The sequence below is a fragment of the Gopherus flavomarginatus genome, chromosome 17 (assembly GCF_025201925.1).
Source record: "Gopherus flavomarginatus isolate rGopFla2 chromosome 17, rGopFla2.mat.asm, whole genome shotgun sequence".
Taxonomy (NCBI): domain Eukaryota; kingdom Metazoa; phylum Chordata; order Testudines; family Testudinidae; genus Gopherus; species Gopherus flavomarginatus.
In genome coordinates this window covers 20708118-20721750 of record NC_066633.1, presented here as the reverse complement: position 1 = coordinate 20721750, position 13633 = coordinate 20708118, and the positions used below count along the sequence as shown (strand labels likewise).

At 51.5% G+C, this 13633-nt stretch overlaps 1 protein-coding gene across 1 annotated transcript in view; it reads left to right on the top strand.

Annotated features, from left to right (window-relative positions):
* NPDC1 (neural proliferation, differentiation and control 1) overlaps positions 1-13633 on the top strand; it is a 124485-nt gene that overhangs the window by 71879 nt on the left and 38973 nt on the right. Inside the window, exon 2 of the mRNA XM_050926423.1 lies at positions 7442-7585. Within this exon, the coding sequence (XP_050782380.1) occupies positions 7442-7585 (144 nt within the window). The remainder of the gene's footprint in view (positions 1-7441; positions 7586-13633) is intronic.

Genomic DNA, 13633 nt, shown 5'->3' with positions numbered 1-13633 from the left:
CTGGCTGGTGGGTGCTGAATAACCTCCATGGGTTTCCAGACACTGGTGTCTTTACCTGCTGTTGCTGCAGCTGGGCGTAATCTGGACTCTGGCAGCAGGCATGGCTATTGATCAGTCGACTCTCCTAGTCACTTGCTGACCATGTAGAAGACAGTCTCCACCAGAGAGCGTAACGTTCTGCGTGTTGCCGAGCAGGAGAAGGCGTGTGCCAGGGCGTTCCTGCTGTCGGCTCGTAGGCCCCTCCCGCTGCAAGCCAAGCAGAAATGTCGGGTGTTACTGGGTTTGAGGACTGCGTCAACATTCCCCCCTTGTTAGTCCTTGTTCCCATGAAATAAACAGTCACTGGTTGCGAGTTCAGTGGGGAAGTGGACGCTGCTTTGTGGAGATTCATTCCAGGGGTGAAAGAATTTCCCCAGCATGATTAAAGGATTAGTACCGCCTGTCAACAACTGAACTCCTGAAAGCCTTTTCTCGCACCAGCATAAACCAGGATGTGCTGGGCTGATGCCTGGTCCCTCATGTCCTGAGCTGGAAGGGCTATCGATGCAGCTTGGAAGTGGTTTAGCTATCCCAGTAGAAAGGACCTTTAGCCCAGGATACTTGTCTGCACTAGGAGGGGTTGTACCACATTCACTATACCAAAATAGTTAAAACAGGAAGCCTTGTATGTATAAGCAAGTCCTTGTCAATGGGAATTAGGCACCTAAGTGACCCTCACTTTGGAAAAGGGGATTTAGACTCCTAAATCACTTAGGTGCTTCTGAAAATTTTCCTCCAGGCCTCTGAGGGATTGAAGACCCCACCCAAGATCTAAGCTACTCAGGTTCTCACCTGTGCTAAGGGCTGGCCTCCAAGAAATAGCCTGGAATAGCTCCCTGTGTGAACAGTCCTAGTTCACATTAAGAGGCCTTTGTGCGATTTAACTTAATCCGCTTTGGGTTGTCACACTCTGCTTTAGTTTACAATAACTAGCATGTCCAGGCGAGCCCTTAAGGATATTTTTCCATACTTAGGCCTTGCCTACATAGGGAAGGTTTTTTGGTATAATCGGAGATGTGAATTTAAACCGATCTAGTTACCCAGGTTTCACCCTTGTGTGGACTCACTCTTCTAGGCTTAAGAGGCTTGTACCAGTTTAGCTCATGTTGCTCAGGGAGGGAGGGTTTTAAGCTAAACCGAAAAGGCCTCTCATACACCAGAATGAGCATGTCCACACGGGGGCTTTGCAGTCCAACTCCACCTGTGTCACTGGTCGTGCACTTCTCACCTTTCTGACAGTTTTCAGTTTTCTTTCTAATCCTCTCCCTAATGTTTCATTTGCTCCCCTTTGCTCCTGATTGGCAGCTGTTTAAATGGGCCACAAATCCAATGACCTAGGCATTGCCAGGGCGGATCACATCTGAGGTCCCTCGAGCCCCGTATCCCGCCTCTGGCTGTGGCTGGCACCAGGTGCTCCAGCAGGAGGTGCAAAATAAATCCTGGACAACCAGCCCCTTGAGGACGTTTGCCTCTGAGTTCGTGGCTGTTTCTGTCCCTTGTGTTTGATGTCCCTGGAAGTTCCGGCTGAATGTTCAACCCATGCTGCTCAAGTGGATTATGTGGTGCCCAGTGCTGCTCTGTATATCATGGAAGAGCTGACCTGTCCTATATAGGAGGAGAGAGGCACTGGGCTGGCTTTCAGTGCTGACTCTCTGATCCTCTCTAGGTCTCAGGGAGGAGCCCAGCACTGAGGGGAGATCAGGCAGATGCTGAAAGCAGAGACTCCTCATCTAATTTCAGGAGAAATGGAAAACAGCACCAGCTCGTGCCCGTCAAACTGCCCTGAGCTGCAAAGTTACAGGAGTGGATTTAAATGGGTGAGGGAGTAGCATCATCCAGGAGAATATCAAGGCACTGCTGAAGTCAGGGGTTAGGGGACTAGCCTGGGATTCAAGAGATGAGATCCAATTCTCTGCTCTGCCACAGGCCTTCTGCGTGGCCTTGGGCAAGTCTCTTAGTGTCTCTGTGCCTCGGTTTCCCGTCTGTACAATGGGGATAACAGCCTCCCCTGCCACACGAGGGGAGAGAGGCTGAGTGTATGAGAGTGAGGTGCTGAATCCTCTCTGCTGCCTCAAATACTGACGCTGACCCTGTGCGTGGGGGTGTGATTGCAGTGGAATTGAGAGTGGGGGTCTGACTTGTGCACCAGGCCCACTTCCTCAGTGCCAAGCCGAGCTCTGTTCATGGCAGCACAGCTGCTCCGCGTCTGGGCTCTCCAGCACAGGCTGTCGGGTTTGTCATGGAGAATCTTCGGAGGTGACTCCCTTCTCTGTCACAGTGCTCCCCAAGCTCAGGGAGGAGGGCTGGTGCCCTTGCAGCATGCATGGTGGGGTCTCTCTCTGCGCTGGCTCAGGTAAATGCTTTGGCCTTCTTGGACCATGAGAACAAAGATTGAATTTCAAGGGAGACGATAACCCTAGGCTCAGTCGCCTGCCTGCAGGCGGGATGGAGCAGTGCTCCGTTCTGTTGGTAAGTGCATTGAGAAGAAATTAAATGGGCAGAGGAGGGACGGGACGGCTGCGGGAGTTGGTAATGGAATTACTAGGTTGTCAGCTCTTTGGGGCACGGACTGTCTGCGTTTGTACAGCATCAAGCACAGAGGGGCTGTGGTCTGGCTTGGGGTTACTAGTCATGACTGCCATACACAAAAATATTAGGTCACTTGTCCAGGGGTGACTGACGGGCGAGGAGTTGCCAGAGACTCTGTCGGGGGTTCCAAGTAGCCCCTGACACTGCAGTGAGCGGCTGACTGGCCGATTTCCAGTGGATACGTGTCTCCGTCGCACCAGACCATCGGCACAGCCTACCCAAGCCGTTTAGGAAGTGCCCCTCACAGGCCAGGAACCTGGAGTCACCTCTAGCGGTGGCCCGTCCTGGTCCTGGGGCAGGGGCACAGGATGGGAAGGTGGGCAAATGGCACCTGGTATAAAGTGAATGCAATCCCCAGAGAGGCCTCGGCCCAGGCTGTCCTTGCCTGGCATCAAGGGCTCTGGGGACGGGGTGTGTGAAGAGGGTTTTCTCTACCTCCCTCCGCTGGTTAGAAACTGAAACCAGAGCTCTGATGGGAGAGAGCCCCCAGGAAGCAGCTGCTGTTTGTTCACAGCCTGGTTTCTGTTGACTTTGTGCTGTTTATGACTAAAGGACACACCACGGTGCCCAGCTGGTACGCGTCTGTCACTGGCGGCCGGAGAGCAGGGACAGGCTGTGCAGCAGCTGAGCAGGCAGGCTGGTCCGATTCCCCCAGCTTGGACAGTCCAGGGGCATGTCCCCCCCGGTCCCCAGCCATGAGCTGGCTGTATCACACCCTCATCCTGCCACCCTGCTTCCCTCGGTGACGCTGGGCCCCATCCATCACCCTGGGAGCCTTTGTCATGTGCCATGGGCTGGAGCACTGCAGTGCTAGCCAGTGACTCTGTGGGCGTGAGAGGGGAGCCTGTTACCTGCGCAACATTTTCTATTCCTCGCACACTCTAGGGGCACTCACCCTTATGCCATTCCTAGGGCTCAGGTGTAACCCTGTTAATTCAGGCACCCACCCTTACTCTTCCACGGGCTCAGGCAGAACCTTACGCTGTGGGTTTACGGGGTCTTTTACCAGTGAAAGAGCCTTACACAGTAATATCCTTAACCTCTATTAACAATCACCAAAACAGAATGCACATGCTAAGCAGGCAATGCTCACCACTCCCAATAAGGCAGGTGAAATTTTTTTGATGGCCAGTTGGGGATCAGGTTGTCTGGGGGACTCCAGCTTGTGCACGGTGTGGTTAGCAGAGTGCGAAGGTCTGGGAGTTTTGATCTTCAGCTATGTCCTGGAGTCGATTCTCAATAACTTCCTTTTGGACCCCAGTTTATGTAGTGGAACTTGAGTCCTGCTTAGCTGCACCTTAACCAACAATTTTACTAAATTCCTAAATCATTTTCTAACCAATACTAACATTCTGTAAAACCATTCATTAACCAATCATATCCCACCACCTTCATTGATTTACACCTAGCAAAATTAGCTACGCAACAAACCAAAACAATCAAAGAACCAGACAGATAAATAGAGAAATGAGGATCCTACAGGCAAAACAATAGAAGTATAGATTTACAATCACAGCTGTTGAGAAGTGATTTCAAGCAAGACAGACCCAGTTTTCTTTAAAGAAACAGCTCTTAAGATGGTGATCTGGTAGTGGTGGTACTGTTAGGACAGGAGCCTTCTTAACAGCCCGATATTACATTGTTTTAATGTCATTTAGATGGAAAGGGAGGATGTGACTTTGCTTCTTAGCTCATGGCTGCTGCTTTCTTAATATGGCCACAGACAAAGGCCTCAGACTTGACAATATGGCTACAGGAAAAGGCCTTGTCCTCCCAAGCCGGTGTGCTGCTGAGCAGCCCCCAAGCACTCCCTTTCCATTCACCCCTGCTGCAGCAGCCTGCTCACCTGTGCGCACGGGCGCTTTGTTCAGCTGCCTTGCCCACCCCTGCCAGGAGGCGTCTCTCCAGGTGTCAGTCTGCCATGCTAGCCCCCACAAAGCAGGCAAAGCACAACCTGGAAGAATGGCCTGTTGTCGTCCCACCCATAAATTACATGGGAAAGCAGTCGGTGCCCGTGGGGCAGGGAGAAGTGGCTCTTCAGGAGGTCCGAGAGGAAGCAACGCAGCAGTCTGTATTTGTGTGAAATAAAAACAGCGCGAGTCCACTGTCCAGGTCTGGTGCTAGATCATCAGACCCATATGGTGGTGACTGCGTAAAGAGGACAGCTGATCTGTGCGCCCAGACCTGGCATCCAAAAGCAGGTTGGTGACAGGAACGTCTCTGCGGCAGCACTGTGCTCCTCACTTCTTTACTGCCCCATGAGCTCTCTGTTCCAGTTCAGCACCTCCGAGCGGAGCTGGTCAGCAAATGGCATTTCCATCCCATGGGGGCTCTGACACTTCAGAATTCCCTTTTGTCACGAACTGGGATGAAAATTCAAACTTTTCACATTGACTCTGAAATGGAAATTGTGGAATATTTTGTTTCTGAAACATCCATATTGGAATGTTTTGTTTCAGTAATGTCAAGGCATTCTAACCTAGTACAATATAGTAAATCTGTATAGAATGGTAAATATATATATTAATAGAATACAATTACATTTTAAACTTTTTTTTAAAAAGGGAAGTAAGTGAAATAAGATCTCAATGAACTATTCCATTTTGATGCAAGTTGTTCTGAAATTTGTCCAGTTTCTTTGAAATCAACATGTTCCCATGAAATGTTTCAATTTCAAAACAGCATTTTCCAGTGGGAAAAACTGTTCCATCCAAAAATGTTGACCTGTTCTACCTAGGAGAATAGGAGCTGCCAGACTGGATCAGACCCCCTGGCCATCTAACCTACTGTCCTGTCTCCGGCAGGGGACAGATGCTTCAGGGGAAGGGGCAGAAACCCTGGTATTGGGTGATTTTATAGACTAACCTGCCCATGGGTCAAGTTTCACCCTCCCCTCAGCAGTTAGTGGTGGGCTTATGGCTGAAGCATGTTGGCTTAATATTGATCCTTAACGACCTCTGCAGCACACTCCGTGAGCACAGGGCCGGCTCCAGGCACCAGTGTAGCAAGCAGGTGCCTGGGGCAGCCAGTGAAGAGAGGGGTGGCACGTGCAGCCGTTCAGCAGCAATTCGGCGGCGGGGCTGTCACTCCCTCTCGGAGCGAAGGACCTGCCACCGAATTGCCGCTGTAGAAGAAGCGGCGGTAGAGCTGTCGACGATCGTAAATGCGGCTTTTTTTTTTTTTGGCTGCTTGGAGCGGCAAAAATGCTAGAGCCGGCCCTGCGTGAGCGCAACTGGCATGTGACCCTCGCTTGTTGCCAGCCCGAGGACTGTAGTGCATCACGATCCTGTCACCATCCACTGAGTCCTGCACTCCTGGGCGTCTGCCCTTGCTGTGTGGATGCCCTCCTGGACATAGGCAGGGGGAGCTGCCAGGCACAGGGCAGGGTAGCTGGCAGGAGCTGCCTGGTGCGCCAGCAGGCAGCTTATATGGGCTCGAGGAGAAATGGATTAATTAAGGTGGGAGTGGGGAGGAGGAACTCCGGTTGCTCCTGAAGATGGCTTGGGTAAGCGGTGCTCTGCTACCCCTCTGGGCCAGGATGGTGAGAGCTCCCCCTGCTGGTTGCCTCCCTTAATCCCCAGGATGGTACTGGATGTATCCAGGAGCTAAAAACCCAGTAGTCTATTCCCTGACCCTGGCCTCTACATGCGACTCACCTCACCCAGGAGAGAGACTTAGCTGAGGTGCTGGCAGTCGTGAGAGGGTAAAATCAGTGGGTGCAGTTTCCCTGAGGAGACTCCTTTAGAGGGGGCTCTCTGGCGTGGTCACAGAGAGCTCAGTGATGGGGCAAACCAGTGTGCCGTGTGTTAGTCTGACGTCACATGCAGACTGAGCCGGGCTGGGAAATCGCATTAACTCGGAGGACCTCAGCACCGTTAAGTTAGGGAGAAAAGCCAGTTGGGCAGGAGGCTTTTGCTGCGCTCTCTGGGCTGATTCAAGTTGTGAGGTAATTTACAAGGAACAGCTGGTCTGGTGGCCTTGGTGAGTCTGTCCGCACCTGGGGTGAACCGTGCCCGACTCAGGGTGAGACGCGGGGACGAGGTGCCCTAGGCTCATCGTCTCTTTAGCTGTTAAACTGCCCTGAGCGGATCATAAGGCTGCACAGCCTGACCAAGCTCTTCGCTACAGCAGCTGGTAAGTGGTAAGCTATAGCAGAAAGCTCTGCTAGAGATGGGTCCAGAGCTCAGCAACGCTCTCTGTGAGCAATGCCAGGCTTACGGGTGAATGCAGAGCTGCAGAACAGGATGGAGTCCCTATTGGGTATGCTCTTCATAGCACTCATCAGTGTGGCCTCTGAGCTTAGCCTCACAACCTCTGTCATTGTCCCCATATTGCCCATGGGGAAGCCTGGGTGACCTGGCCCTGACCACAGATCTTGCAGAACCCCAGATCTCCTAATCCCAGGCCTGTGTCTTACCCACAAAACTGCTAGATGTTCCATTGGTCCGTGTTGGCTGAGTAAAAGCCTTAATCCCGTTCCTCTCTGGATTAGGCCAGAACATTGTTCCACTTTGGCCAGCATGGGGGGGGGTTGGGCTTGACAGCACCAGCCAAGCTGTTCTCCCTCCCCATCTCTGTTGGGGCTGAACTTGTGGCTAGCGATTCTCCTGCAGTGGCTCGGATGTGTTTTGCACAGGCAAATACTTGCAGTCCGGCTGTAGCTAGGATTCTGTTTCTCATTTCTAGCAATGACCATAATATCTCCATGTTGTTGTTCCACAGGGTAAGGATGGATACAGCCATTTTACCCCATCCACAGTGCATCTTGTGAAACTCATTCTCACTTGGATCTCTTCTCTCTCCCTTTTTCTAGAGGAGTCCTGTCCGCGGAGCTTGGACTGCACGCTGCAGAGAAGGGAGTTCTGCCCCCCTGGTTCCCGTGCCTGTGGCCCTTGCCTCCTGCAGTTTGTGGAAGATGAACATGGAAGATGTGTCCAGAGGAAGTGGTCCTCCACTGGTATGTGTGTGCGTTCAGCAATGGGCCTTCCTGCCGGCTCCGTGTAACCCTTAGTCTGCACTCCGCTCTCACCCCCGACTGTAAAATTCTCCAAGTTGCCTTGAAAGCAGGGATTTTTATGGGCTTAATTGTGAATTAAAGTGTATTGCAGAGAGGACGTACCATGCAGGCATTGGCAATGAAGTAGGATCTCTCCCCTGCTGCATTAGTGCTCCAGCACATGGTACACAGCCGGCTAAATTCTGCTCTCCGTTACAAAGTGCAGATGACTCCCCTGAAATATCAGGGGCCGCGCAGCTCAGCTCTGAATCGCTACCTCTCATGCTGCATTACTTTACTTAGCACAGAAACCTAGTTCAGTGCTTCGCTGGATGCGCGAGAGAACAGGAGGTGTCCGGTAAATGGCAAGGCTCTGTTTGTCCCTGATCGGGCGCGGTAGCTGGCAATGGAAGTACTCTGCCCATCATAACTAGACTTACCAGTAATGGGAATGTATTCGTGGCAGTGGAAATTAACCTTCAGTATCACAGAGCCTGGTCACTCTTCCTAGAACTCTGGCCTGTGTTACACAGAAGGTCCCACTAGATGATCACAGTGGTTGAGCCCTGAGCTCAGAGCAGAGCCTTGAGCACCATGGGTTGGCGTTGGATACCCCCTTCTCCCACCCACCCCCAGGTTTGAAGGACATCCGCAGCCAGCTGGGGGAACTCAGTACCGCTGCTTTAGAACCCTGGAGGCACAATTTCCTGTAGCAGCTGGTGGGTACAACAATGGAGGTGCAAACGCCTAGTGATGACAGAACAGTGCCGGAGGGGTGTTCTGCTGCTCCCCTTTGTACGTTTCCTTCATCAGCTGTCACTTAATGTATTTTGCATGAGGTCCTCCTTAGCTCCAGTGGCAGGCGGGTGTTGAATGCACACCGAGCTGCTCTTTGTGGCGATCTCTGTGCTGCCAGAGCTTGAGGTTTGAGTAGGGAATATTGGGAGCGGGACATTTTCTCCTCCTCCTCCCCTGGCTGAGGCTGCTTTGCCGATCCCTGCAGCCATCAGCAAAGTTACAAGAGATACGTTTGCTTTACTCTTGCCTAGTTGCTCAGCACAAGCTCTCAGCCTGCATGATCCCTAGGTGGGGTTTCCTTTGTGGAAATGGGACCTGTCCCTTGCAGAGCTCAGTCTGGTTGTCATGGGATTAGCGTTTGAACGCTGTCTCATTCCGTTTTGTATTCGATTGGCTTTAAAAGCTGAGCTATAGCTGACAGGATCTTTTAAAAATATATTTCTGGAGGTGTCACCTGGTGCCTGTTCTTTTGCCTTCATGCTTCCCCGAGAGGAGGATTCTGGATGATTTTAGGCTGTGGCTACCTAGCCTCTGCAGACACAGCACTTCTATGCCCTAAGGCCTTCCGATTTTTGTCTCTCGAGTTTAGACAATTGCTACAGCAACAGAAGGGGTTTCTCCGTCACTGTACTAAATCCACCTCTTGAAGAATTCTTCCACTAACCTACCCGCATCCATGGTGGAGGCTTGGCTGACCGTACTGCGTCACAAAGGCACAACATTTTTCGCATGAGTGATGTAGGTGGGCACACCAGGGCCCGGAGTGGCAAAAGCTGCATACAAGTGGGAGGCCACCGGTGCCCAAACCGTAGTCCTGCCCCAAGGCCCCTCCACCTGAGGCCCCACTCTTGCCCTGCCCCTCCTCCCCATGGCCCCACCCCTGTGCCTCCTTTTCCCGCCAAGACCCCGCCCTCCACTCGCTCCTCTCCGCCTCCTCCCCCTGTTGCTCGCCTTTACAGCCGATAAAGTGATGGGGCCATGGCCCCTCGCCCACCTTGTTCTAGTGCCCCCAACCATGGCATAGTCACTGGTTTGTACCATTATCCAGCTCCATTTTCTGCCTCCTTGAATGTTCTCACCCACAGGACAATGCTGTTCCCCAGCTCTTGCAGTGATTGGCTCCCAAGGTTATTGGCCCTGTCTCCCTGCTTTGCTTTCTCATCCCTCTTGGATTCATTTCGCACACTGATTGTTGACCCTTCTGGGAAGCCGAGTGATGGCATCGCATCCTGACGACACAGGACCCTGAGCTCTTCGTCTTTGCCCAGCATCCTGTCTGTGCCACTTAAAAACAGCCCGGTATATTATCCTGGCTAATTGTTATTGGGCTCTTATCAAACACCTCCAGGGCCCATTAATGCAGTGCCTCTGGGGACCTGCGTGCAGCCAGCCTGTGTTTACTGTCAGTGTCATGGGCACAGAGAGGAGCGTTGACGTCAGTTCTGTAATTAGATGGTGGGACCTGGTGGGCTTGGGGCACTGCCAAGCCCGCAGAGAAGGAACTGCGGGGATGGTGAGTAATGGAGGGCAATGGCAAATGACCCTGATGGACAGCAAGCAAGGGAGGTGGTGATGCATCATCAAGCCCTCAAGCAAAGATCGAGTGTGAGGGAGGTTAATGGTGTTGGGAAGAAAAGCGGATGGAAGTGTGACCCGGCAATGTGCATCGAAATCTGCTGAAGAGGATCTACGGCCTCCCTTACTTATAGGTTCAAGGTTTGAGCTGGGTGAAATATGGCATTGTGCTTCGTGCCCTGGGCTGGTAGAATCCAGTAACAAATTCTTAATTCTCCATGTGCTGCAGAATTATCCATTGGAAAGGTGTCAGGGTGTGTTGTCCAAGGGACGCTGACAGTTTTGGCAGCTGGTAACTGAATGTGCTATCTAGGCGTGCTCTGGATGGATTCCCCTAAGCTCTGCATTGCCTACTATGATGTGGGGTAGTGACCTGCCCCCTTAATGCCTGAAATATCTGCAGGCCAGACTTGCTTATGGTGAGAATCAACCAAGCCAGGTATAGGCAATGCTTTTGTAGCCGATGGGGCAGCACAGGTGCTCCTGGGGTCAGAACCAGGCGAGCTGGACCTTCGCTGACCAGCTGTAAACCCATCTCTCCTTGCACATTGTGTCAGGCTTTATGTTTTGATTGGAACTCCATGCCTGAAAGCTGGCTAGCAAAACCAGAAGAGCTTTTCAGGCCAAGAGATTTTTGATTTTTCCTCCCAGGTCAGTTTGAGTTGGAGACACTCTTAGGAGCAGTGTGTGTCTTTAGACCAGACTCATCTGAGTTTTGCAGCAGCTGTATCAGGAGGTGGGGGAAGAGACAGTGCCTTGGGGCAGTGCTGGTGGGTGAGCCCTGCGGAGGCAGATGGATTAGAGAAGGCCTTGCTTTGAGCTGGCCCTAGTCAGTGCAGGAGTGTTCAGCTCTGCTCTGTAAAAGCATCTTGTGGGGGTCTCCTCCAGTGCAGAAGAAAGGAACCTATGAGCCGTCGCTGCTAACAAAACTTCCCGAGGGTGCGAAAGGAGATGTGAGTTAGCAGATTGCGTGCATCCCACAGTCCTAACACGAGCCCAGCCCAGCTCCTCCCCCTGAGCTGGGCCGGCTCGGTTAGTTCTAAGTTTAAAAGCCTGGCTGTTCAGATGAACCAGAGCAGAAAGATCCTCGTCCGACCTGTGTCTGAACAGCCCCTTTGTAGCCCACGAAAGCTTATGCTGAAATAAAATTGAAATAAATAAATAAATGTTAGTCTCTAAGGTGCCACAAGGACTCCTGTTCTTTTTGCGGATACAGACTAACACGGCTGCTACTCTGAAATTTGTACAGACTGGGGGTCTGTGCTGGGCCTTGTAACAACCAGAGAACACACCTAGGGCTGGGTTGCAGTGGTCACGCAGGGACCCCTAGTGGCCAATTTGAGTAATACATAAATTCCCAGGAAGCAGGAAAAACAATGTGGAGTCCTTGTGGTATTTTAGAGACTAACCAATTTATTTGGGCATAAGCTTTCGTACATGAGTGAAAGATGTTCAGGTATTACAGCAGGTGTATATATTACAGCAAATGAAAAGATGGGAGTTATCTTACCAAGTGTGGGGGTCAGTGCTAACGAGGGCAATTCAAACAGGGTGGATGTGACCTATTCCCAACAGTTGACAAGAAGGGGTGAATATCAACAGAGAAGAAATTAGTTTTTGTAGTGACCTAGCCACTCCCAGTCTTTATTCGGGCCTAATTCGATGGTGTCAAGTTTGCAAATTAATTCCAGTTCTGCAGTTTCTCGTTGGAGTCTGTTTTTTGAAGTTTTTTGTTGAAGAATTGCGACTTTTAGGTCTGTAATTAAGTGACCAGGGAGGCTGAAGTGTTCTCCAGCTGGTTTTTGAATGTTATAATTCTTGACATCTGATTTGTGTCCATTTATTCTTTTGCGTAGAGACTGTCCGGTTTGACCAGTGTACGTGGCAGAGGGGCATTGCTGGCACGTGATGGCGTATATCCCATTGGTAGATGTGCAGGTGAACAAGCCCCTGATGGTGTGGCTGAGGTGGTTTCCCAAGCTCCTGAAAGCTCAGTCCCATCCCCGCTACCGGAGAATGAACCCTCTCGTGCCCCAAAATGGTCTTTAAAGGCCTGCACATCTTAATGCATGTTCATTCTGCCCCTCCCAGGTCGGGTGCACCCCATGCGCTGGGGAAAGGCTGGCCTGAGGAATTGCAACAACTCTAGTTGTTACCCTGTGTACGGGAGGGCGTGGGACTAGGCTGGCGTAACTACTGGTCTGTGTGGCACAGTTCTCCATTCTCATTGCTTTTAACCCAGCAAAGATGTGGCATTCTACCATGGCCGCATCTGTGCAGATGACCGGCTGCCAGGAGAAGAACGGTGATCAGTGGATGCAGGTAGGATATTTAAGAGCAGGTATGCCAATGAAAGCTGCCCATTTACGGAAGACTAATGATATGTATAAGCTACTGTAGTACCTGTGTGCAGGTGCATGAGCAGCATTTGTATGTTTCCAGGATACACTCACTGCTCCTGACGCTGATACTCTTGCTATCCAGGAACTGACCCTAGAGGTTTATAGCACCACTCTGCTCAGCAGTATGGAGTTTGGTGGAGTTTGGTGCTGAGTTGCTAGCACTTCTGGGTACGTCCAAGCCTGGGTCACTGCGCTTTGCTGATCTGCATGCCCTCTACCTCCCACGAAATAATGGCAGCATCTTCCTCTCTGAGGAATCAGCCTCGGGGCAGACAGGCAGGGTCGTGTAGGAGGAACAGGAACTCGAGAAAGAGATCTCATCCTTGCACCGGCCCTGCCTCTGGACAGTCTAACCAGAAGCAGGCCGTCTGAAGGCACGTTTGGGGGTGATGCACCAGATCAGAGACTGGATCCTTCCCACTCCAAAGGGCTTTTGGCTCATCTCTCTAGCCCCTCATCTATGCAGCGCCAGGGGCTGGATGCTACTGGGCTCTGCTCAGCCTAAGAACACACCACCCGACTGCACCCGGTGAAAGTCCTGTGAGAGAGGGCCAGTGCAACAGGGCCACCTCCAAGCCCTTGCAAAAATATTTCAGAGCCTTTCCATGGCAAGCCAATAGCTGCCATGATCTGTGACAGGCATGAAGGAGTTAAGTGGCTGTTGTTGTCTGGAATCCTCCTAGTTGCTGTGGGTTTAATTGATTGCAAAAGGCTTTTACTGCTGGCATTTGGTCTCAGGTCTGGACTGCCGTGTGCAGGGGCGGGGCCATCTCAGCTGTGGAAACTGCTTGTGGTATTAGGCAGCTGAGCTGTCTGTTCTCGCTTGTTAGAAGAGCAATAGGCAATGCTCAATGGAATTAAACAGCAACAGATTACAAACCTAAGGTTTTTCTTCTGCTCCATATACTTAACATGTGCTGCTCCCTGCTGTGCAGTGCTGCAGGGTGGAGCGGGTAGGGGGCAAGGTTAGGGAGGCACTGAGACGCTTGCATGAAGAATGATCGTCACAGACCAGCCGAAAGAGCAATGCAGAGTCGGTAATGTTCATGGTTCAGGCCAGAGGTTATTCCTTTGCTTGGGTCAGGAGGAAATTTTCCAGCCTTTTAGTCCTCGCCTATCCCACGGGAAATATTCCGGAGTGAAGAGTTTTCCCCTTTGGGGTTAGTGTTTCTGACTTTGGGGGAAATGTATCAAGTGAGAATTCTGTTCTTTGTACCACCCTGTAGATTGTTTC